Genomic DNA, 27,262 nt, shown 5'->3' on the forward strand with positions numbered 1-27,262 from the left:
GTGGCAGGGTTGGACAGCAGGGTCAGTGATCTATAGAGAAAAGGCTATTTGCTGCAAATCTCACTTCTCATGTAGGCTTTCTTGGAGCTAAAGCAACTGTATCAGGCTCAAGAAGGCCTTATTTTTGTCAGAGGACATTTGAGGCAAAAACAAAACAAAACAAAACAAAACCACCACCACCACCAACAACAACAACAACAAAAACTCAGTCAGCTCTGTCTTGCAAAAGGATACACTTGTTAGAAGTCCTCTAACTTAAGTAATATGCCCAATAGAGAATTTAAAGCAATGATCATAAGGATTACTTGCTGGACTTGATAAAAGAGTGGAAGACATGAGTGAGATGCTTAACACAGAGGTAAGGAATAACATAGCAAAGATAAAGGGCTCAGTAAATGAAATGAGAAACATGCTTGACGGAATGAAGAGCAGGATGGAAGAATCAGAAGAATGGATTAGTGACCTAGAAGACAGAGTAATGGAAAGTAATCAGACTAAAGAAAAGAGAGAAAAGAATTATACAAAAGGAGAACAGATTTAGAGAACTCAGTGATCCCATCAAATGTAATCACATTCATATTCTAGGAATCCCAGAAGGGGAAGATAGAGAAAAGGGGCCAGAAAATTTATTTGGAGAAACAATAGTTGAAAACGTCCCTAATCTGGGGAAGGAAACAGAAATCCAGATTCAAGAAGCACAGAGAAATCCTACCAAGAAATACAAAAACAAAAACAAAAACAAAACAACAACAAAAACAAAAAAACAAAAGCATAACCCCACCAAGACATATTGTAATTAAATTTACAAAATGTAGTGATAAAGAAAAAAATTTAAAAGCAGCAACACCAAAGCAATCCGTAACTTACAAGGAAAACCTATAGGGTTAGTGGGATATTTTTCAACAGAAACTTTGCAAGCCAGAAGAGAGTGGCATATTCAAAGTGCTGAATGGGAAAATCTGCAGCCAAGAATACTCTATCCAATAAAGACTGTCATTCAGAATAGAAGGAAAGATAAAGAGTTTCCCAGAAAAACAAAAACTAAAGAATTCATGAACACTAAATCAGCCCTGTAAGAAACACTGAAGGGGACACTTTGAGGGGAAAGGAGAAAAAAAAAAGTGTCAGTATAAAGGTAGGAAACAAAAAAGCAGTAAAATGAATATTTCTGTAAAACAAATCAGTCAAGGAACTCACAAAAGACATAAAACATAATAGCATGTATAAATAAACATAACATAAAATGTGGGAGGACAGGAGAAAGAATGGGTTCATACTTAAATAACCATCAACCTAATATAGACTGCTATTTGCAGAAGAGATTATACACAAACATAATGGTAGCCATATATCAAAAACCACTAATAAATATTCAAAGAACAAAGAAAGAAATTCAAGTATATCACTAAAGAAAATCAGCAAAACATGAAAGAGAGAAAGACAAGAAAGGATCAGAGTAAATCTTCAAACAACCACAAAACAAGTAATAAAATGGCAATAAGTACATATCAATCAATAATTACTTTGAATGTAAATGGACTAAAGACACCAGTCAAAAGACATATGGTGACAGAATGGATAAAAAACAAGACCCATCTCTATGTCGCCTACCAGAGACTCATTTTAGACCATAAGATAGAAGTCCTCTAATTGGATTCTTTTCTATCCTATAGTGGGGTCATAACTGCAATCCTTACCATTAAAAAAATGGTGATGTATAGGGGGAGGAAAAAAGAAGTTGAACCACACTTTTTTAGCAAAGTTGGACCATAAGGACATCAACGCCATGCATGATCTCTATTTACAGATCGATCAGGGGAAGAAACACTTCTTTCCTTTGAAGTGGATATTCTAACAGTATGGGTCCTCATCTATCAGAAAAGTCCACTGTTTCATTTGGATGAAGGCAAAGAAGTCAGGAGAATAAAAAATGTTTTGGCAAGTATTTCAACAAGTATACATTTAGCTAAACTTTCTTTCAAAGTCTTGCAAAACAGTTATTCTGGAGACCAGATAGTCATTTTTCGTGAGACTGCTTCACAGAAAATGTCTTCAGATTATTTTTTGAAATTTTGTAAGACTTTGTTGTAACAAAAACCATTGATTGAACAACTTCTCTGTGTCAGGCACTGTTCTGAGGCTATCGTGGTAAGCAGATGAGAAACTTCTTTACAATATTTGACAGTCACATCTCTGGTCTTAATCAGAATTGATTACCACCAAAGCATGTATCAGAGAGTTTTTATTTCTTAAAAGGTAAGTTCATAGTGCATGAAAAAAACCTGTGGAAATAAGTCCGGAAATCAAAGGATCAGAAAAAGTCTCATAGCTCAACGGCAGGACATCAACAGAGCTTTATTTGTGAGTCTCCCTGAGTACAACCATGTAAGAAGCATTCCTTACACTTGTTTGGCCCCAGAACCTTTTGTCAAGGAGCATCTCTAGTTTTGCAAACTAGCAATTACTGTGACCACCACTACAGAGAACAAACAAGGTTTCCTGATGGCTCACTGTAGCAGAGAGAGGAACACATGCCCAGATCTCCTCAGGCTTTACCACTGCAGAGCTGGCAGGGCTTGCAATCACTGGCTTGGCATCTCATTACCTAAAGATTTTTTTCTGGTATGCCTGCCTGTTGTCTACAGGTGCAGCAGGCTGAAAGTGAGGATTTATACCCTTGGCAGTGAACATCAACCAATGACTGATGGACTTTGGTACAGAAATGCCCCAGGGATGGGGTGACTCTGTGGTATTTGGTCTACATAGGCACACCCAAGTTTCCTCAGTGGGATGAAGCTCTAGTTGTTCTAGTGGTGATTTATTAGACAACGCACCCTTTACTTTATTGGCTACTTTCCCTTTCCCATCTCACTTCTCCACTCCCCTTTTGGTTTTTCCTTCATCTCTCAAATTCTCTTCTTGCTCTCCAGGCTTTGCTTCTGGGAAAAACACCTAAACCTTTTCCTCTGCGCCAGAAAATGTGTTGAGTGCTTCACATAGCTCATTTCTTTGCTGTCATTTAATGATTAGCACTCTTTCTTCCCCCCAAGCAACTGGAATGAGAGAGTCAAGGCTTGGAGAAAATACGGAGTTTATCTAAGTTCACATAACATTATGGACTAAACTGTGTCCTCCCTAAATTCATATGTTCAAGCCCTATAGCACAAAGTGCTTATATTTGGAGGTAGGGACTATACAGAGATAATTAAGGTTAAAGGAGGGTGGAGGCCCCCCTCATTTAGGGGGTTTGCCCCAATCCTATATCACTAGTGTCCTTATAAGTAAAGGAAGAAAAAATCAGAGAGTTTTCTCTCTCTGCGTATGTACTCAGAAGAAAGGCTATGTGAGGACATAGTGAGCACAGCTGTCTGCAAGTCAGCAGAAGAGGCTTCACCACACACCAACCCGGCTGTCACCTTGATACTGGAATTCCAGTCACCAGAATTATGATAAAATAAATATCTGTTGTTTAAGCCACCAGTCTGTGGTATTCTTTTATGGCAGCCCTAACAAGCTAATACACATACCTTATAAGAATTGAAGGCAGGATTCATTACTTCATTGAATACATATGTATTGAATATTATGTGCTGGGCATTGACAATACAGTGAAGACACAAGACAGGCAGGGGCACTGCCCTCCCAGAAATTGCCACAATATACACATGCCAAATTCCAGCTCTGCAAGGAGAAGCAAAATCATGCCATGAAGGAAGACTGGCCGGGGCCAGGAGGTCAGGGAAGGCATTTCTGAAGAAACTGCTTCCGACCTGAAAGCTTTTGGAAAAGAACTGAATAGTCAAAGGGGGAGGGATAATCCTCGAAGGGGAGAGCACTATAGGTCAGAAGGACATAAATGAGTATGAGGAGCAGGGTGAGTATGAAGGCAGAAAGAAGATCTTTAATTTAGAGAGACTAGGCCCTTGGGGGCTTTGCACTCTGACACTAGGTGCTTTGGCAATGTTGGCTTATGGTAGGCTAAAAAATGATCCCCCCATAGATATTCATATCTTTTTAAAAAAATATTATTTATTTATTTGAAAGAGAGAGAATGAGAGCAAGCACAAGCAGGTACAAGAGCAGAGGGAGAGGGAGAAACAGACTCCCTGCTGAGCAGAGAGCCCAACGTGGGGCTTGATCCCAGGACCCTGGGATCATGACCCGAGCCTAAGGCAGACGCCTAAAACCAACTGAGCCACCCAGGCGTCCCAAGATATTCATATCTTAATGCCTAAAACCTCTGTATATTGCCTTATATGGGAAAAAAAGTCTTTGCAGTTGTAACTAAGTTAAAGATCTTTAAAATGAGGAGATTATCCTGGATTATTTGGATGAACCCTAAATGCAATCCCCATGTCCTTATGAGAGAGAATCTGGGGGGTAGGGAATATGACAATACACACTCAGAAGAGAAGAAAACATGGAGATGGAGCAGAGCAATTTGAAGGCACTGGACAGTTGGAGTGATGTGGCCACAAGCTAAGAGATGCTGGTAGTCCCCAGAGGTTAAGAGAGGCCAAGGACGGATTTTCCCCTCCCTTCAGAAAGAGCATGGCCCTGTTGACACCTTGATTTCAGACTTCTGCCCCCTAAAACTGTGAGAGAATAAATATGTGTTATTTGAAGCCACAATGTTTGTGATAATTTGTAACTGTAAACACAGGGAACTAATAGACTGAATTAGAACACGATCAGGTTCAAAGTCCAGGAAAGGATGTAATGATGCCTCTGTGATGACCGATTTTAGGGAAATCCTTACCTTTCCGCTTCCCTCCCAGGACTTCTGGGCGATACTGCTACCCCTGGTAGAAATCAGACCTGCTCAAGATATAGACTACGCTAGAAGAGCTTTCTCTTGTTGCTTTTCCATTTCCTCCATTTCCTTGTTGCCTTCCTCCCACTTCTGACCTAAAGGACCCACAATCTTGTCCGAACACAGCGTAACTCCTGAGATCTTTGGCTTCTCCTGTGCACTGAATAATAAAGGGAAGCTTTAAAAATATTTTAAAGAGTATTTTAAAAAGCATGCTTTAAGAAGTATGCTTTTCCTTACACTATTCCCTCTGCCCAGGATGACTCACACCTTCTCTCTTCAGTTGGCAAATTTTATTCATTTTACAAGATCTACATTAGAAGTTTTCAATAATTGCTGTGTAGGAGGAAAGCATTCACCTGTGGGACATAGAAGAACTTTTCTTCACTCCTCAAGGGTGTCCTCCCTAAATTATCCTATCTGGCTCCCTCCAGCGCACCAATAGCAGCATGGCCTGAGAACTTGTCAGAAATACAGAATCTCAGGGCCCACCCCAGGCTTACTGAATCAGAATCAGAATTTCAACAAGATCGTCATGTGATTTGCATGCACATTAAAGTTGAGAAGCACTGAGCTAGAAAGTGAGAATTGAATGTAGGCAATTTTAGTACAATATGACCAGATTTTAACGATTTATGGATAAGGGCTTTTAAATTAATCTATCCTGCTGATTAGACTTTCATTAATGGGTAAAGTTGTAGGAACTAAGAAAAAGTATATGCTGAAGCTTTCTCAGCCATTCAGGGGAGAGGACATGGGACATGTGTGTGTGCGCACATTTTATGTAAATTCAGTACAGTCCTTGCTTCCCTGGTAGAGATCTACAAAAGGAGCCCTCTGGGGAGAATGATTCAGAATGACAGGAGCAATGGGCGATCTATCAGTCTGGGCTTCCTGTCTTTAAGCTTTCTATTAAGCAGGGTTCTAATTACTTCAAGTGTAATTATAGGCTTTATCCTTTCTCTGACTTCATTAGCAAGGGATGGATTGGAGAGTGTTTCAGAGAGGGATTTGACGACTGCTTGAGTATTAATTATCCACCTTTGCCTCTGATGACAGTGGTTAGGCCTCCTCCTCATCACAAATGACTTGGCTCAGAGGTCACCCTCCCCAGCCCCCAACCCCATAACATGGCAATCAGGAGAAAGAGGAAAAGCTGCCTTCTCCAAGCAGCCCAGTGCCCCGGGTAGAGCATTTTGTCAGCCCAAGGATACAAGGCACCTTTTCAACCACCACCTTTTGGCAATCTTTGACTTCTCTTCAGTGAGGTTAATAATCAAATTAGTAGTTCATAGGACAGGGGAGGGTCAGAGAAATTCTTTGACCATTTCTAAGATAAAGAAGCAAACTCCAACTTTGAGGGTGATAGAGTATGTTTATTACCATTCCACAGGTGAAGGAACCAAAGGATCAAAGATAGCTAAGGTCACACAACCATTAAAGAGTCATAATAAATACTACTTCAAGAGTACTTAATATGTGTCAGCTACTGCTCTAAATTGCCTTACGTGTATTGACTTAATTCTCATGACAGCCTTATGAAGTATTATCATATGCCTACGTATGGATGAGAACACTAAGTATAGAGAGTATTAGTTTGCTAGTGCTGCTATAACAAATTATCACAACCTTGGTGGTGAAAAACAACAGAAATGTATTATCTCCTGATTCTGGAGGGCAGAAGTTTGAAATCAAGCTGTCTACAGGGTCATACTCCCTCTGAAGGCTGTAAGGGAGATTTCCAAAGATTGTCTCCTCCAGCTTCTGGTACCTGCCATTGTTCCTTAACTTGTGGCTATAACACTCCATTCCTTCACATGGTGCTCTCCTTCGCTATCTACGTCTCTCCTCTGGAGATCTTTTATAAGGACACTTGTTATTGGATTTAGGGCCCACCTGGATAATCCACAATGATCTCCTCACCTTGAGATCCTTCACTTAATTAGATCTGCAAAGACTCTTTGTCTAAATAAGGTCACACTCACGGGTTATGGCATTAGGATGTAGACAAATCTACATCCTACATTAGGGTGTAGACAGAGAGGCTAGGTAACTTGCTCAAGGTCCCAGAGCCAGGAAGCTGCAGAGCTAGGATCTGAATCTAGTCAGTGCAATTCTATTACCTTAACTGCTACACTTTTCTGTCTCCCATAAATGACAGAAGTAGGCCCTGTGCTAAACCTCACCAGATATGCAAAATGACTCATACTCACTTCTTGCCTTCAAGGAGCGTACCATGGAGGGAATTTCCTTTCAACCACTGCGAAAGCCACTCAACTGTCCCCTACCTTCATTTTTGCCATATAATCACACATGAATCTCTGAATGCTGAGTCTGGTGTGGGGCCAGATATGTTAATCTCTCTGAGCCTCAGTTTCCCTTTCTGTAAAATGGTAATATTGTCTACTCCACTGGTTTACCATGTACATCATGAGTATTAACAACCTGTCAACATCATGCTAGTACTGATACTTAGGAAATGTTTCTTCCTTCTCTTTTCTCTCCTATCCTATCAGTCCTCACATTGAGATAATTATTGTCATTGATTGGCTTAGACAGGAGTCCCAGCAAGAGACAGAAGAAAGTGGATAATAAAGATATTTAACACATTGAATTGATGGGACTTTGTGATGGACTGATGGGAAGGCTGCGGGGCACAGAGAGCGAGTGGCACAAGGGAAGCCTCCCAGGTTTGGGGCCTCCCCATCTGGGAGATTGGAGGTGCCATTCCCTGAGTGGAGCACAGTGGAGGAGGGGCAAGTGGAGGGGATAGGCAGGGAGAGCAAGAGGGGTTGGTGAGCTTGGTTGGAGCCGTGGAGTCTGAGACATTCGTGAGTCATCTGAGTGGAATTAGTATCTAGATATGGTTGAGTACATGAGTCTGGGGCTCAGAGGAGATGCCTGAGCTGGGAGTCTTCTATGTGTGGATGAGAAATGGGAGGATGGGAGCTGCTGGGGGATCTATGAAGGAGAGAAAGGATGTAGTCTGAGAGTGAGGCGACCTTCCCCGGGCTGAGACTCAGGGCAAGGTCTCCTTTCCTCATTCTACCTGTAGTCTCTGGACAAACCCTGCAGGGGCCCCACCTCCAGCACGATGAGGCAGCTGAGGGGTCACACTCCTCTGTGTCCTCCTTGCAAGGGATGGGGCTATGAAGCCTCTACAGGGAGTGACATCCAGTTTAAGGCAGTGGTCTTCTTTTCCCTGTGCTGTTAGAAGCTTCAAAAGGAACAAGATTAAAAGTGGGAGGTGTTACAAAGGGTACAAGGAAAAGGAATACTTTTGTGGGCTGTATGGGACAGCGGCAGTAGCTATCATGTTTCTACACACATAGGTGGTGGTTTGTATTAAGGACCTTAAAATGTGTGCCTGAATACTTCACTGTTATTAATTTATTCTTAAAAAAACACTATCAGAGGGCATGAAGTGCTCATTCAAGTGTTGTTTTTAATTGTAGAAAAACCAGAAACAGTCTTAATACTCACCATATGGGACACCTGACATGATTTTTGCTATCATAGAATACTGTGCAGCTCTTAAAATAGATAATGTAGAAGTACATACGTTAACATGGAAAGATGTCCATGATATATTTTTATGAGGAAAAAACAAGTAACAAAAGCAGGTATAAATGACCAAATGGTCATTTAAAAAAAGAACTGTATGTTTGTGCATACATAGAAAAAAAATCTGGAAGAATATGCACCAGAATGTTTACTAGTTACCTTTGAATGTAGCAATGAAGGATGATTTTATTATTTTTGTGTATTTCTGAATAGTTTTTAAAATGGCTTGTATTGCCTTAGGTATAATGAAGCCATTCCCGACAAATAATGGGTGGAGGGATGAAAAATCTTGCTTTTTAAAAAAATTTATTTATTTGGGAGAGAGAGAGATCATGAGCAAGATGAGAGGATAGAGAGGGAGAGGCCCATTCCCCGCTGAGCAGGGACCCTGATGCAGAACTTGAACCCAGAACCCTGGGATCATGACTTGAGCCAAAGGCAGACGCTTAACTGGCTGAACCACTCAGTCACCCTCTTGCTTGGTTTACAAGGATATCGCATGGAAAAAGTTGTTGCATGTCTGGAGGAGGAGCCAGAGATGTGGACCCTGCAACAGAGCTGAGGGAGGGTCTTAGAAGCAAAAGCCTCTAGAAGTTGTCATAGTTCAATATCTGGTGCACCTGGGGACATAAATATTTAAACTCGTGTGGACCCATGGATATCCTTAACTTGCTGGTTAGTAGTTTGCCAAATGCTCTCCAGTCTCCTCTGTAATCAAAACCATTACAAAGGACCAGAACCAGCCTGCTTCTCCCTCTCCCGCTCCCCATGCTATTGTTCCCTCTCTCACTGTGTCTCTCTGTGTCAAATAAATAAATAACGTCTTAAAAGAGGGATGCCGCAGGCTTTGCAGGTGTTTCTTTCGGATCTGTCATTCTCTCAATCTTGCATTAAAAATGCAGACAAGGGCACCCGGGTGGCTCAGTCGGTTGAGTTCAACTCTTGGTCTCAGCTTAGGTCTCAATCTCAGGGTGTTAAGTTCAAGCCCTGTGCTGGGCTCCTCACTGGGAATGGCGCCTACTAAAAAGAAAAAAAGTGCAGGCAAGTATTGCAGGCTGGCCAAGGCACACAACTGCTCAGCAGTTGGAGTGGGGATGTTGTCTAGGCATCAGGAAGCCTGGGTTCAACTTATGGCTCCTGCACTTAAAGATGGTGTGCACTTGAGCAAGTTATTTCAAGCTTCAGGGTGTTCACAGAAAATGAGGAAATAATGACACTCCCCCCTCAGGGCTTTTTGTGGATTAAATGAGATAATGCGTGCAAAGTTGTCAGCCTAAGGTCTGGGAGTACTATGTAAGAACAGTTGGTCAGCTCTCTGCCTGAAACAATTTTCTGGATTTCTTTCTTTTTCTTTTTTTTTTTTTTTGACATGGCCTGTACCCATCCATCATTCTGGTCTCTGCTCAGAAAGCACCTTCTCTGACTCTCCTATCTAAATTAGCACTTACCCCCTTACTACCATTCTCTATTCCTTATCCTATTGGGCTTTCCTTCATAGCATTATCATTGTCTGTTATTATATTATGTAGGAATAGATAAGCTCCACGAGAATCAGGCTTTGTCCCCTTTGTTCACAAGTGATGCCCTAGTGTCTAGAAGAGTATCTGGCATGCCGTGAGTGCCCAGGAAATGAAAGAATAAATTCATATATAATTATTTGGATGAGGGAATAAGTGTGTATAAGCTTTTAAATGATCACTGCTAGTATTAAGTGCATTATTCATTGAATGAATAAATGAATGAATGAATGAATGAATGGATGAACAAACACATGAATGAATACATACCATATATTTAAATCTGGTATATGAACAATAGGTCTATGCCACGGGAACAATGAGGCCTAAACACTACAAGTTGCTCAGACCCTTTGGTCCAGAAGTATTTCAGATAAATACTCCTGAGTGCAGTATCTATTTGCAAATGGATGTCACAGGTCTTCCTGAGCTGGGAGAAAAAGATGGGTTGGATACAGGAGTCAATTCATTTACCTGTGAAGAAGGATTCTTCCTTCTTGAACTTTGTTAGCTGTCTTATGGTGATAGCATTTAGGGAGAATTGCTACTCCACATTTTCCAATCTGCAAAGGGTTGTAGAGATTGAATGTAGTGTGATAGGCAATGTAGTATAATGCGAAAGCAAGTACTAAATCAGATCAACTCAGGTGTGAATCTTAGCTCTACAACGTGCTGTCAGCATGATTTTGGATGAATTAGTTGAGTTCTTCCAGCCCTGTTCTTGATCTATCAAGTGGGGAAGATCCTGGCCTCACATAACATGATACCAGGGATATAACAAGGCCCCCAGAATATCAGTCTCCTCCTTGCAAACTGAACACTTATGAGAAAGCCAGCAAGAAGATACGGGAGATCTGTAAAGGGATATGGATCTTCTTCCTGAGTTTGCCAAATGGAAGCCCAGAGGAAGTGTAGCTTAGGGGTCTGGGAGAAACTGCTGAACAGTCTGAATGTGAAACCAAATGCCTGTTGTTTGCATCTTGACTTTGCCCCTCAGGATGTGAAAGTAATCTTGGTCCGGGATGATAGCAGCACTGATGATGGCACTAATGTCAACAGCACCAAGCTTGGAAATGCCTGCCTCCATGATTGGCAGTTAGTAAATGTTAGCTATGAAAGTGATTTATTATCACAAAGGGATGAAAAACTCTATTGCCTAAACAGGCACACTTTTGAAAATGAAAGGGGAAATGTTAATATTTAAATCACGACACTAGATTAAAAACTGGAATGGCCTGGGGCAAATGCAGTCATAGGTTACCCTATGGTTATCAGGATACCTAGGCGGAAGGAGGCATTCCCTTCCTGCGAAGTAGTTAGGCAGAGGCTAGGAGTATGAGACTCAACACTAGGTTTGATTTCCTCCCCATTTCACACTTTTCCGATTCTACTGGAGTTCCGTCTGCAAATTTATTTGAATATTAGTTCGTTTTTTTGTTTTGTTTTGGTTTGGTTTGATTCTCACTGGGGAGGGAGAGGTTTGGAGGAATTCTGCTCCCTTGTTTCTAATAACTGGTTTGGAATTTTGTGCTGACCTCAGCCTCCTGTGGGCAGACGCCAAGGAAGGGTGGGTGAGGAAGCACAGGAACCCACACTCACGGCCTCACCTGCCCTGCCCTTGCGTATGGAGAAGCCCAAAGGCTCACATTCCGTCCAAAACAAAGTTAATGAATTCCTACCAGCCTCATTTTGTCCTTGAATCTGAAACCAAGACTCCTGGGAATGCTTCTGTAAGCCAAGCAGTTACTGTTTCTTCTCCCCCTAAATTTTATCAGGTTAATTCAAAATAAAAATATTCTCTTTCCTAAATTAGACTTGAACTGGAGATTCTAGGCTTTGGCAGAACCTCTTGGCAGTTCCAAAGATGCATCCTTAGCTTACTCCTTATTAGTGCTCCAAGCCCTCTATGGTCTCTTCTATAATCAGAAATGGTATTACAAAACATCAGAATCAGATTACCTAAGCCAACCTTCCTCCCTGGGCAAAGGAGTAGGGGTGCGAACGAAGATTTTACCTGCAGCATCTACAGGATGCTTTCTCAAAAACCTGACAGAGAGCACAGCCTTAGCAAATTCCTTGCCCCCAAACCTTGCCCTCACGCTTCCCGAAGTAGAATTCCTTATACATCCTAAAGTTCTTCAGAAGCCAATCTGTATTTTACTTATGGGTCATATTCCCCTACATGACAGAGAGTCCTCTGGAGTCAGTAAATTGGCCTTATTCTGATGTTTTTACTAACATTTATTGCAATTTTTTTCTGTATAGAGGTGATATATATTCCTTTTAGAAAATATAGAAAAATGTGAAGGTGACACTAAAAATCACTCATAATCCCATCTCCCTGTCATCATTGCTGTCATTTAAAAATATATTTTCCTAGTGTTTTGGCCTGGGAAGAAATGGGTACTTTAAGAGCTAGTACCATACTTTTTCCTCACCTTTGGCAGAGAAGACAAGAGAGAATTTGGTCTTCTTATGGTCACATTTGATATTCAGAAAAGTTTGTGATAATCAGTAACTAAATTTCATAAGTAGCTTAAGTGGGAAAAAAAAGGCAGAAATCCTCACAAGTTTTAAAATAATTGTAGCACACTTTATAACTACTTTAGGGCGCCTGGGTGGCTCAGCGGGTTGGGATTCTGTCTTCAGCTCAGGTCATGATCTTAGGTTCCTGGGATCGAGCCCTGCATCAGGCTCTCTGCTTGGCAGGGAGCCTGCTTCCTCCTCTCTCTCTCTCTGCCTGCCTCTCTGCCTACTTGTGCTCTCTGTCAAATAAATAAATAAAATCTTTAAAAAAAAAAAATAACTACTTTGAAGACCGCAGTTTCGGTAAATAAAACTATTTACTGAAAAATTGGGGGGCTGTGTATTGTTCGGTGAATCAGGTTTTTGGTAAGTTGACTTCAGCAAATTAGCTGTTTGGTGTATTGATGCAGTTCATGTGCTACAGTGTCTCATGCTTTAGGGCTGAGACAAGTACAGGACATTTTTATTTAAGGCACTTAAGGTGCCGGTAAGGAAGACAGTACAGCAAGATAACTTTTAAAGGGGAAAGGCAGGGGCCAGGTGGTAGGGAAGAGCACTGTAAACACCATGGAGACAGGGTTCAGCTTGGATTTTTGTAGGTTAGTAGTTCTGAGCTCAGAGCAAAAAGGACTGGAAAGAAAGTTGGCTGGAAACAAGCGAGAGAGGGTACTGTGGTAGAGGTCCCAGGGGGCTGTCTTCAACAGGGAACATGGCTCCCTGTATGGGGAAACAGGCCCAGGGGAAACTGGTGGGGTGGGCTGGGGGCTGAGCACCTCACACTGACCTGGCTTAAAGAGTTGGGACCAGGACAAACACCTAGAGTTGCTTCCAGCAGCGACATACCAGTTCTTTAAAACTCTCAATCGGTTCCAGATCTCTTGTTCTTTTCCCCTTACTCATTTGGAGCCAGCCAGTAGAGGTATCAGATTACTGTCGATATGTGGAACAGGATTCATAAACACAGGACAACTTTAATTACCACTAGCTATATCTTTTAAAAAGTATCTCTGAAATTAAGTAGACATGAGGAGGTGCTTTCCTGCGGGGCACCTGGGTAGGAACACAATCTGTGGCTGAGTGATATCTCTGATTTAGCATGAGGGGAACACTTCAGGCTAACAGATGATGTGAGAAGGGACTGGGGGCAGGGAGGAAGGGGACAGAGACTCCTGAAGAGAGAGCAGAATGCAGAAGGAACGGTTACTTTCAGAGACAAGGGGAGGAAAGAGATGGATAAGAATCACTGACTGTTAGAACTGGAAGGAATTTAGAGATCAATCAATACAAAACCTTCCTTTTATAGATGAGGCCACCGCAGCACCAAGAGGCTAAGCAAACTGCCCAATATGACACAAGGAGTTGGTGGCAGATCCAGGATGGAAAATTAAAGGTACAAAAGGAAGACTCCAAAAAAAAAAAAAAAAAAAAAACAAAAACAAAAACAAAAAAAAAACCCAGAAGGATTTTCCTAGGATCTGAATTTAAGGAGATTACTTGCCTGACAAAGACAGCAATGAAAAACACAATAATTAATTTTATTTTCCTTGGAGAACTGAGGGCTTGCTCACCCACAATCACCCTGTATGAATCCCACCCGCCTGTGTAGAACAGACCACCAGCATTGAGAGACCACTTCCAGGGACTTCTCAGCCAGTCCATAGTAGCTGAAGTGATGGTATTTATTTATGACCTCATTTATCACTCATGGGGCTTCTGCTTGCAGTAATTCTGCAAAGTTAGGGAAAGCTTTTCATGTGAGAAGAAGAAGGGAAATGAGATGCCTGCTGTAATGTGTAAATTTGACTTCCCTGGGCCATCAATTTTATGCCATGAGGATATTAGATGTTATGCAACAAAATAACAAACTGTGGAATCTCAATGTGAGCATTAAATTGAGTTTGGATAGCGCCCTGGGCATTGTCATACCCTTAGCGTCAACCAATTGGGTTCAACCCACCTGAGACCAAATTACCATTGACCACTGACAGCTTGTGGTCTGCCAGTCCTTTCAGGGACCACTGTGGTTGATGTAATCCTAACATTCACCTGTGTCAGGAATGGACCCAACAACCTGGCTAATAGGTCCATTAAATTATACTCAGTGGAGGGGAGTAAAGATCTTCTTCATCAAGAATGTAAATTCCAAATTCCTATACATGGTCCTTTGTAGGACTGTAAATTTTATGAAGCAACTTTTTTTTCCTGTTCTCTAGTTGTTTTCTTTGTCTTTAATTTCTCCAGACAACTGCCCCGAATGTTCTTTCATAATTAAAACTAGTGATTCAGTGCCCAAGACTTATTAGCATTCCTCCCCTGAGATTCTGGGGGAGTAGTTCTCAAACTGTGGCCCTCGACCAGCAGGATTCTCATCACCTGGGACCTTAGAAATGCAAATGATTAGGTCTTTTGCTAAATCCACTAAATCAGAAACTCTGCAGGGTCCAGCATGCTGGGTTTTAATAAGCCTCCAGAGATTTTGATTAGAGCTCAAGTTTGAGAATTGTTGCTCTGTGGGAAGGCAGTGCATGGTTCCTCTCTCATGAATGAGGTTGAGAGCCTCTCAGATAGCCTAGGCCTCTGTGAAGGGACCTCAGATTTCCCTGCCCCTCTCTTAATGACAGAAAGCAGGATGTTCTTGGTTTTAACGGATGACCTCTGAACTTTGGGGAAAGAACTAGATTGAAGTACAGCCACGTGGCAATGAAGAGAGAAGGACAGTTATAACTGTATTCTTAGCTCTGGAGAAGAGGAAATGCCCACAAGGAAAGCAATGATGAGACCTAGGGGCAACAGCTGAATTTGGTTAATGGGGTGCTCAACACAGTTGAGGGTGAAAAGACCAGCAGGAGGCACCCTCTGGGTGCTGACTTACAAGGTTCTGGTTTTGGGAGGTTGAGACAGTGATACTATTTAAGAAACCATTCTGTATTTAGGTAAATTCAGTACACAGACCTGGAGGAAAAATGACCAAGGTGTTTTTTCTTTTTTGCAAGAGGATTCTTAATCAATTTCATATAAGACAAACAAACGTTAAAAATAACCCAAATAAAACAAAATCTTAGCAAGGTCAACTCTGACTTGGCTTTGCATTAATAGATGCTACATTCCAATTTATACTAGTTAGTGACAAGCTATCAGGGGCTTTGGAGCCAAACAGATCTGCATTTGAGGTCCAACTCCATCATTTACTAGCTGTGTGGCCTTAAATAAGTTCCCCAGCTTTTTACAGCACGTTTCCTCAAATGTACATGAAGATAATGGTCGTGCTTACTTCCCAGGGATGTCCAGCTGATTAACTTAAGTGCAATATGGCAAATGCCTAGCCCAGGGACTGGTAAATACAAGTGCCTAGAGAAAGTTAACTGGTTTTGGTTACATTTACTGTTCTCATTATTTCTGACGCAGCGTCCCCACTACATCTGGTGCACAAAGAAGTGGAAGGCTTCAAGGATGACTTGACTAGTTGGTAAGCAGTGAAAGAAAGTGAAGGCTCATTAAAGAAGGTCTGCTTGCTATTCTAGATAGTGAAGGATCCTCACAGCTCTCCTTGGCATGCCCTCTGTTGGGTGCAGCAGGAGAGGGGCTTAGCTCCTGGTCTCCTCTCTGCCAACAGAAATCCAAGGACGGTCTCCAGGCTCACCCAGAAGGAGTACACAGCCTTCTGGACACCCTGCATCTCCGTGATTCGCCCCCCTCATCCATCTGCTAAGAACACACAGTTCTGCCTGGAGTGCTCTTGGAGGACATCATCCTTCATTTGGCATTAATGCTCGGTGCTAAGTCACTGGCTGTGCTTATCCTCAACGTCATGGCCAATGCCAGCTTCTAGCATGCTGAGGGCTGCTAGTTCCCTATCCTAAAACTCATGAGTCCTGCTGTTTCATGGGACTGAAACAGAGTGAGAACGTGGCCAACTCACATGGACAGGGCAAATACCTGCAGACGACCTTGAGGAGACAGCTCTGAATGTGTGACTTCCAGCATGGGTTTTGGGATGTCACTTTCTCTCTCCTTCTGGGCCTTAGTTGTGTTACGACAGGAAGTGGAACACCTACCCCCGATTATTTCAGAGATCTGAGTTGAAACCAATTTTATTTAAAAATAGTCTGAATAAAGTAAATATTACACACAAACACACACACGCACTGACCCCTTTGACTAAGTTTTTCAATGAACTTGAGGCAAAGTCCCAAGTTCAGTTTTACTAATTGCCCAGAACATGGGTGTTCTGTTTCAATGTTCTCACCCTTTTAGCTTCCACCTTTACGTTTGAAACAAAGCTGTCCCCCTAGAGACGTTGATTCTTCCCTACCATTTCCTAGATTCTCACATCCTGAATCATAGCTTCCATATCCTGAATGTTCTTTTTGCACTGGTGACACTGCTAAGCACCTTATATGTGTTTTCTCACTTGATCCTCACAATATTTCTTGAGGCTAGCTCTATTATTATCTCTACTTTGCATATGAAGAGGCTGAGGCTTAAGTGGCTGCAAGAATTTGCCTTCGGACATAGAACTTGAGAGCGGCTGAGCTGGGATTTGACTGTAGACTAGGAGGCCCCACAGCAGGTGCACTTAAGCATTATGAAACAGTGCTTCAGACCCTGAATGTGCCATTCTTCCAGCTGCTCAACAGCTCCTGGAGCCAGCCATGCCCGGCCGAGCTAAGCAGGACAAGGGAAAAGAAATCTTGAACCACTGAAGGGATGAAGAAGGAAAGTGCTGATTTTTTTTGGTCTTTTTGTGTTTTGTGTTTTGTGGTAGGTTTGTTTGGTTTTTTTGCTGGATCATACTAGAGAGAACAATTTAGGAAAAAGGGAAAGCTCCCATTCATACCAAAATTTAACGTTGAGCTCATACTTTTATCGGAATGTGGAGAGATATTATTGCATACTCAACAGTTTTTTTAAAAATCCTTTATGATTCATTAGTTGCATATAACACCTAGGGCTCATCACAACACATCCCCTCCTTAATACCCATCACCCACTTACCCCGTCCTCCCACCCCCCTCCCTTCTGGAACCCTCAGTTTGGTTCCCAGAGTCCAGAGTGTCTCATGGTTTGTCTCTGTCTCTGATTTCTTCCCATTCAGTTTTCCCTTCCTTCCCCTATGGTCGTTTGCACTAATGATGATATGTTGGCTAACTAAATATAATAATTTAAAAAATCCTTCAGGATTTGTTCATATATGAAATGTTCAATGGATTTCCTTCTAGAAATAAAAACAAAAGTGTCTTTTTGAAGGAATCTCACCCACTTTCAGGCTCCGGGTACCATAGGGAGTCCCCTCGCAAATCTGTATCTGTTCTAGATCCATGTGATCAGGTGCCAAATGGCAACCTCCTCTGGATTCTCCATAAACATCATGGGCTAAACATGCCAGCACCTTCTACTCCCCATTCAACTTCTCAATTTGATTTTCCTGAAAGATAGGCAAATCACTCCTCCAGGGACCAGAGCCAGCTATCTGCAAGCTCCTCCTCCTTTTACCCATTTCCCAAGGCTTATTGATACAGCTCTTGGCCAAACTCTTTCCCTAGCCTCCTCAACTTCCACCACCATTGCCTTCTCATCTCTTTCCTGTTATGGCATGAGCTTCCTAATTGGTTTCCCTGTCTCCACATCCACTCTCTCCCACCCAGACTTCATAGGAACACTGAAGTGACATTTCTATTACACACATCCAATCGTGTTGTCTCCCTAGTCAAAACCCTTCAGGACCTCCAGGGAAGCACATCCAAGCTCTTCAAACTTTAGAGAAAGCACTTAAATCTTCCTCGTTAGGCTCCTCTTCTCCTGTCCAGACTCCCCTATCCATTTTCTACCCCTACTTGACCATCTAGCCATGTTGAGTCACTTAAGAGTTCTTTGCTATTTTTATGCTGCCATGCCTTTGTGTGTCCCGGTCATTTTGCCCAGAGAGTTCTTATTTCACTCCTCTGCTGGTGAATTCCTCCTCATCCTTTGAGATTCAGGTCCAGAGTCATCTTCTTTCTCTCCCTCCTTCCTTCCCTCCTTCTTTCCTGCCTGCCTGACTGCCTTCCTTCCTTCCTTTCCTTTCCTTTATTTTTCTTCCTTCTTATCTATTTATTCGCAAGAGAGTGAGAGCTGGGGGGGGGGGGGGAGGACATAGAGGGAGAGGGAGAGAGAGAAGCAGACTTCCCACTTAGCAGGCCAATGTGGGACTCGATTTCAGGACCCCGGGATCATGACCTGAGCTGAAGGCAGACACTTAAGTGACTGAGCCACCCAGGTGCCCCCAGAGTCATCTTTCTTATGAGACCTCCCTGATTCCCTCTAAGTAGAGGTAAGCCTATCTCCTGTAGCCCCTGGAACCCATTTCTGTTGTAGCAGAAACTTAACAGGCATTTTAATTATTTATTTACCGGTCTGTCTCCCAGCTAATGATAAGCTCTTCTGGGGCCAGACCTTTTTCTTTTTCATTTGTGTGTCTCTAGCACCTACCAGGGTATTTGGTATAACTGGGGCACTTTCTAAATGCTTGTTGAAACACAAATATGTGATTGAATAGACCTTACCATGTTAAAACGATCTAAAATACTGATCTAAATTTTTACTGATCTAAAATTTTCAAAATGAACTCATCAACAAATGTGGCTTCAGCATGTGTGATATAAAAGCATGGTGTTGCGTTAGACATGAAAAAGTACCGATTATGGCCTCTGCCTTAAGAAACTTGTAATCTAGCCAGGGTCAGATGATATATATAAAAGTAAATGTTAATTAAGAGAGAAATTATATTAATGAACTGAGAAAAAGGAACTTCTCAAGGCATTTACTAAATGACTGAAGTAGAGATGAGTTATAGGATCTTGGGAGTCTGAGGAGGTCACTATGGCCTAGAGAAGGGGTTCTACGGAATATGGCTTGATTAGTTGGAACTCCATGGTGTAAGTGGCAAAAAGAATTAGCCCATAATGATTTAAATAATAAAGGGAAACTATTGGTCAAAATTCCTAGGAATGACTGTCTTCATATTACTGGCATCTAGCGTGCAAGTAAAATGACCTGATTTCTCTCTAGTTCTCTGTTCTTCCCTTTGAGGTGCCAGTCTCTTTCGTTTTCACCCACACTTTGTGATACTATCACCCTTCCCTTTCCTCTCCCAGCAGTACCATGCTCTCCCCTTGAAGGGTATCATGTCCAGACCTCACAGCCTCACCTTATCTTTCTCAAAAGTTTCTAGCAAATATGTATTTACATTTCACTATCTCAGATTGTTGTATATGGTCACAGAACTAATCACTATGGCTATAAAAACTGGCTGATTGATTTCAGCCAATTAGTGCCCACTCTCAAAGTATGGAAAGGTCACTCATATCCATCACATGGCTTATAATGTAAAAGGGTGATTGCCCATGAATATACAAGATACCAGACAGGCCAGTGTGTCACCTGGAGTGGGAGGGAAAGCAGTGTGGCTTGGGAAACATGGCTTAGGACGACACTCCACAATTTTGTCTTGCTGCTCACTTGCTTCATCTAAGCCAGATGTTAAAAGAGATCTCGGAACATGTGGCCTCTCCCCATAATCCTTCTTTAAATCATGGCAGAAGAAAGAACTTTGGATTAGGGACCAAAAGCTCTTGACTTCTGGTCTTGGCTCTGTCAGGACACTAAAGATCCTCAGTCTTCTCAGCTATAAAATGCAGATGATGACCCCTGTCTTCTCTGCATGTCAAGAGAATCAAATGAAATGGTCAGTTTGGAAGCTCTTTCAAAAGTATCAAGATACATTTAGAAAGTACAATTTGTAATCTTACCCTCAGTGCTCACTTCCATATATTCCTCCTCTTGAGGACTTAAAAAAAAATCAAGCCAATGCACTCCCCAGCTTCTCTTTGTTTACCCACCTCCGGACAGTCTGTCAATATTTCATTGATATGCTTTCATTGGTATATTCTATATCAGTCACGGTATGTTTGGGCACCTGCGTGGCTCAGTCAATTAAGCGTCTGCCTTTGGTTCAGGTCATGATCCCAGGGTCCTGGGATGGAGCCCCACATTGGGCTCTCTGCTCAGCAAGGAGCCTGCTTCTCCCTCTCCCTCTGCCCTGCCCCCCACTCATGTTCTCTCTTTCTCCGATAAATAAATAAAATCTTCAAAAAAAAAAAAATCATGGTGCTTTTAGCTCAAGGGACAGAAAACCAGAACCCAAGCAACTGTAACAATAGGACACTTTATTATCTCATGATAAGGAGTCCACAGATACGGCGGGACCCAGGGACAGTATGTCAGCCAGTGTCTCCACCTCCTGCAACTCTTCTGGCTCTGACTTCACCTTAGGGTTGCTCTCAATCTCACCCTTGCTACAAAGTGGCTACAGTGGTTCCAGGAATCACAAGCAGACAACTTTTCCTTTGTATGCCTCCCTCTCTCTCTCTCTCTCTCTCTCTCTCTCTGTCTTTTAAGCTAGAACAGCTTTCCAAGAAAAAGCGTTCATGTCTTATTGATTAGAACCGGCCAAAGCCCACTCCTAAACCAATCTCTGGCAAAAGGGAACAGGATCCATATGATTGGCTGAGATTACTCAGGATTCACCCTTGAGCTGGAGACAGGGCTATTTTCTATACAGCCAGATGATGGAAAACGATCTGAAAATGATCAGGGCCTAACAGCTGAAAAATTGGAGTGATTGGCTATCGAATAGGCAGCTGATAGCATCTGTGTCCCACATGCCGTAAATGCCCTGCTCATCTCCAGGGGCCTATGACTTCATTGCAAACCACTGACTTCTGACCATTAGCACCTGTATTTCTTTGCTTGTAAGCAATTTGGTCTACTGGGAGCCTGCACTGCTCCCCACGCAATAAGCCAGAAATACTGGGGGATTGATATTCCCACCCTGGGAACAGCCCTCAATGACTGATGAACTATATTCCCCAAGTATATAAATACCCAAGTTCCCTCATCTCTGGGGTAAGATAACTCTGTGCTCTTTGCTCTGTACTGGCTTCCAGAATTTCCCCAGCAAAATTAAACTCCTGTTGGCCGCAGTGGTTGCTGGCATGACAACACTTTTACAGGCTGCCTTCCTTTTCCTGTCTTACCTTCTCATTCTGCTATGGCTTCTCCTTCACCTCCTTTGACTTCCTGTCTCAGAGTTAGATTTTTGGGAAACCCAAATGAAGATGCTATGTACCATATGCCAAACTTCTTCCTGAATTCAGAGTCTTTGTATATAATTTTCTCATCTGCATGGAAAATGTTTCCTCTTTCTTCTCACCTGATGCACTCATTCTCCCTTCCAGTCTTGGTGTAAATGTCACTTCTTTTCAGAATTCTTCTTTGCTCGCCTCTCCTCCTGACGCTACTCCCATAATCTTTTGCGCTCCTATTCCTTAACAATAATTACAATGGTTGTAATTTAACTTTTTGTGTAATTTGATTAATTATTTACTTCCCATCTTTATCCAGAACTAGACTGTGCATAGCTTGAGGGTAGGGATGATGTTTTTGGCTCAACACTGCACCGCTGGCCTCCAACACAATGTCTGGCACAAAGTAGAGGGTCAAGGACTTACTGGCTACTGGAAAGATGAGGGTTGTGAGAGACTAAAGATGCAAATTTGAGAGTCATTCACATGGACAAAATGATCAAATCTTTCCATCAAATCTTTTCCATGAAAATGACCTTTGATCCACATGACTTCTACCTGAATCTACATTTGTTTCTTAGGGCAGAATATAACTTTTATACATGAGGAGATATCCACAATCTACAAGAGTATCTTGGAGTGGCTCATTTATAAGAGATGCCACTCTGATCACCTTGTTTTATTTATATATTACAGATTTCTACCTAAAATCTACCATTCATTCATTCATTTGTTGAATGCCTACTACTTATTAGGCATTGTACCTGGCAAGACCCTGGCACTATCTGGCTTCAGCTGTTTTCAAAAGTCATGAGAGAGATTTACTGGTGGAGATTCCTTCTCTGCCTTCTCTCACAGTCCTTCTACATTGAGCTTTTGGCTTTCATTAAAAGAACAAGGAACAATCTAACGAAAGTAATCACTATATCTGCTAAAAAAAAAAAAAAGCATCTGAGGGCATTGTCTGTTGTGTCAGTGCTCACATGGGAGAAGTTAGTGATAAGTGACATGAGGGACGGTAAAAGCAGACATGCATGCTTGTCATCTCTTTGCCAGGCAGCCTCTTTCTTAACTAATCCCTAAACCAGATCGTTGCCTTCGCATGTGACTGATGCAGGTTTTATGGGGCTTGAGGTTTATATAATTTGGAATCCTTTGAGAAAAAAGTGCAAGACTACAAATAAAAATATCACATAGAGCCTTGGAAATAGTATACCCAAGTGAGGGGTTCTGAAGTTCAAGCTTCACTGGTTTTGCAGCAAATCAGCATCTGACCTCGATTCAGTGAACCTGCTCTCCTCTGCCCCTTACCCCTGCCATGGTCATGCTGACCTCTATGCCTTGTTTATATTGATTTCTTACTTGAAAGTTCCTCCTCCTCCTTCAATCTGTGGGCCATATATTTTTTTTTTTTTTCATGGTTGAAATCCCCAATGCCTTCTTTGATTCTACTTAGCAGAAAGCTCTCCCTCCTAAAGGCCCACACCCTGTGAATATAGTCCAGGATATTTCGTCTCTTTTTGGCTTAAACTGCATCATAAATTGCTCTACTTAAGTACATATAGTGTGCCTTCTCCAATTAGTGTCCACTTTTTGGGGTATAGGGACTATTTCTTCACTTAGATCTCTCCTCAGTACCTACTAAAGTTCTGGGTACAGCAGTAAGGAAAAGAAAAAGGAAACGTGTCATGAAGCAGAATTATGGGGTTTGGAGTGAAGCCAAATTAGTTTGAGTTCTAGTTCTGCCACTTATTGTTGTGGGGCTTTAGGCTTAACCACCCTGAGCTCAGTTTTCTCAGTGATAAATCAATATAATCATGATGTTTATTTCACATCATTGTGAGGATTAAATAAAAGCATTTATTCATTCACCAAATATCTATTTAGCCCCTCTCTTGGGTTATTTCTGGTACCAGAAACTTGGAACACATGTAACTGAGCAATAGTCTCTGTATGGGGTTTCTCATAGTTGAGTTGGGAGATGGAAATTTATAATGTAACGGAATAAAACTATAGCACACACAATCAGAGCATAGTAAGCGCTTAATAAACAATTGTGTAGTAACTGAGAGAATGAAGGAATTCAGAAGACAAAATGGTTAATTTTGCAAAGTAAGTAGGTCTTCCCATATTTGCCACATCATCCCTATCTAAACACACTGTTAATTATAATGGATATGACAGTGTATGGGAACTTATAAAATGCTACATGTAAAGGAAAAATAAAACCAGAGGACAAAGAATGTGAAGAGAGAGGGAAAAGGGCAGGAAGAGAGGCCTCAAGGAGGCAAGGGGTGGGGAGGGACCTCTGTGGACCCACCTGGCCGAGTGTGCACTCCATGCCTCCCAGGAAGTCGGCCTCCTTCAGCCCATTGTGGTTGCTGCTGATGTCATGGACTTCAAACCGCAGACGCTGCACCTCTTCAAAGTAAAAGTCCACAGTGAACAGTTTTGAATACACCGGGTTTATGCAGGTGCGAATCACCTCTGTTCTGTCAACCTGCAAGGAGAGAAGAAGAGAAAACACCACCATGGATTAGGGCTTTTTCTTACTGCCCTGTAAGTGAAATAATGTTACGGTGCTTCCCCTTCTTCCAAACCATAAATGCCCTCCATTGAGCCACCAGCGTAAGCAGTTTGCGATACGGAATAATTCTCTTCATCACCCTTAGAGAATGAGCCACGTTTCAAGGAAGGAAATCTTATTAGACAGAATAATTTGAAGCTTCGTATTTAAAGACTTAGAGCATGTTGGATTGTTAAGGAATAGGGCAACAAGACAGATTAATGATTAGTGACTGCCTGAAGCCCTAGCATGAAAAAGAGTCTGGCAGCACATCTGGGCTCAGGAGGAAAACAGTCTGCAATAGACTAGTGATGTCTGATGGGCACAGTAATGGCAAAAGACCATATAGCCACCCCATTTTAGCCAATCCTACTCTAACCTGAGTTTTGTAACTCCTAATTCCTAGCACAGTGAAGTGGAAAGGCCAAGAGAGTAGGAATGAAGATGACTGTCTTTGGTCTCAACTATGCCTTTTATTGAGTTTATAATGGTTGCTCAGTCATTTCAATTCCCTGAGCCCCAGTTTCCTCATCAACAAAATGAGAATTTGAGGATTGGAAGGTGAAAAGCCCCTTCCTGCTCTAATAGTCCACGACTTATGACTCCCTTTGCTTTCTATGATAATAACTCTCCATTAGCCTCTCTCTCTCAGATCCATATCTGCCACTCTTCAGCCTAATCTTGCCTTTGGATGCTGACTGCTATGGATGGAACTTCCTGGACTTCCTTGCCTCTAGGTTCTGGTTTGACTCAGCCAAAGGGAGGACCTAGCAGGAGATCAGACAGTGGGAAGGCAGAGAGGTGATGACAGCAGCACCATACCTCCAAACACATGAGTCTGCTAGTAGACTCCATTCCACAGAGGGAGCTTTTGTGGGTTCTCGTAACACAATGCCCCCTCCCTCTCTTGATTCTTCAGACCACTGCCATTATTATTGCTAATGAGCCTCACCATCCTTTGTTGGCTTCCTTCTCCCTGCCCATGCCCCCCAAAATTGTCCTTTTTAAAGAGTTTAAACATTTAGATGAAACTCTTTGGGTATACCACCTCTTTTTGCTGGTACCACTAAGGTTCTTTTCTTCTGTGTCTTTCACATGTCAAAACACCATTTACAACACCACTGATATCCTGGGAAACTAACCCAAGATGTTAATGACAGTTATTCCAAATTATAGCTAAACCATAATCTTATGGTATCTCTGAACTGGAGATATCCATTACTCAAACTTTATGAATCAACTGGAGCCTACATGGACTTTTGGCTTTCAGATAGAAACATGGTCTCTTGGATACTTCCTGAATGTTGTTCATTAGCACAAACTGGGAAAACCATTTCCTGTATTTTCATTAGAGTACAGAGAAACAGCTCTCAAAAAACGGAAAGGAAGACTGTCTTTAACCATATCATGTGCATACAGGTTATCCAGCAAAGAAAGAATTCTTGCTATAGCATCCCCTACATTCTTGCGCTCAGTGTTTTGACCCTGGCTCAAGCATCCCTCTGAGCCCTGTGTGAGAGTGAGTTGTCCTGTAGGGAACATCACCTGCTATTCCTGAGGGGATGGCCTATACATGTTGTGAGGAGAAGAAGAATATGATTCTGGTCATGTCCCTGTACAACAGACAGAAAACCAAGTCCCAAACTACTATTGACCAGCATTTTATAATAAGCTATTGTTCAGACCAATGGTTATTTGATTCTGGGGCTTCTTCTGAAGGATCAGCTTCTATCTGAACTGAGTTTTCCGTTTTGTAAATTGAAATTCAAGTTAGTTAACATATAGTGTAGTATTTGTTTCAGGAGTAGAATTTAATGATTTATCACTTACATAAAACACCCAGTGCTCATCCCCATATGTGCTTTCCTTAATGACCATCATTTATTTACCATTTACCAAAGACATTCATTCATTTACCATCATTCATGCCCTCCACCTGGCTCCACTCCAGCAACCCTCAATTTGTTCTCAATAGTTAAGAGTCTCTTATGGTCTGGGGTTCAGTCAGCTAAGCATCTGACTCTTAGTTTCAGCTCAGGGCATGATCTCAGGGTTCATGAGATCGAACCCCACAAACGGTTCTGTGTTCAGCAGTGAGTCTGCTTGAGAGTCTCTCTCTCCCCCTCTCTCTTCCCCGTCTTCCCCATGCTCACTCTCTCAGTCTCTCAAAATAAATAAATAAATCTTTTTTTCCCCTAAAGTCTTTTATGGTTTGTCTAAATTTACATTTTTATATAATATTCATTCAGTGGGATAGGACTGAATGTGTCATTGGCTGTTTGTATAGGTGTAAGGATTTACTATATTGACATAATTATTTTCAGTCGTTAAAAGATCACAGTTTTGAATAATAGTGTAAGTTAGAAATCACAAACCAGCAATCTGCAAGTTCAAGCTCTCCTGGAGATGGTTTATTGGCCCCATTTAAAAGTACTTTCCCCCTTCATTTCCCAACGTAAAAGGCAACAATAAAAAAAACAACAACAACAACCCAGGGTGTCTGGGTGGCTCAGTGGGTTAAAGCCTCTGCCTTCGGCTCAGGTCATGATCTCAGAATCCTGGGATCGAGCCCCGCATCAGGCTCTCTGATCAGTGGGGAGCCTGCTTCCCCCTCTCTGTCTGCTTGCCTCTGTCCCTACTTGTGATTTCTCTGTCAAATAAATAAATGAAATCTTTAAAAAAAAAAAAAACCTTTTATAGGACTATTTTAAAATATTTTAAATATTTAAAAATATTTTTAAAAATTTAAAAAGGGACTATTTCTTTTTTTATTTTTTAAATATTTTATTTATTTATTTGATAGACGGAGATCACAAGCAGGCAGAGAGGCAGGCAGAGGGAGAGGGGAGGGGAAGCAGGCTCCTGGCTGAGCAGAGAGCCTGACATGGGGCTCGATCCCAGGACCCTGGATCATGGCCTGAGCTGAAGGCAGAGGCTTTAACCCACTGAGCCACCCAGGTGCCCCAAAAGGGACTATTTCTATTGTCAGTCTCACCTTTGGAAAAAAAAATAAGAATACCTGGCAATGTGAGGCCACACTAAAAAATGACAACAATTGGGGACTGCCCCATTCAGATGGGGCATTTACTCTTCAAGCTTTTCTTGGAATTCCAAGCTTGGAACTTCCCTGTCTGACCCCTAGAAGCATTTTTGC

General features: G+C 42.0%; 1 protein-coding gene across 2 annotated transcripts in view; it reads right to left on the reverse strand.

Annotated features, from left to right (window-relative positions):
* The window catches only part of CPNE4 (copine 4), a 468,028-nt gene that overhangs the window by 137,150 nt on the left and 303,616 nt on the right, over positions 1–27,262 (reverse strand). For both annotated transcript variants that reach the window (XM_032333091.1, XM_032333096.1), the window contains exon 3: positions 23,863–24,042. In XM_032333091.1, coding sequence (XP_032188982.1) covers positions 23,863–24,042 — 180 coding nt within the window. The remainder of the gene's footprint in view (positions 1–23,862; positions 24,043–27,262) is intronic.

The sequence above is a fragment of the Mustela erminea genome, chromosome 1, assembly GCF_009829155.1.
Source record: "Mustela erminea isolate mMusErm1 chromosome 1, mMusErm1.Pri, whole genome shotgun sequence".
NCBI lineage: Eukaryota > Metazoa > Chordata > Mammalia > Carnivora > Mustelidae > Mustela > Mustela erminea.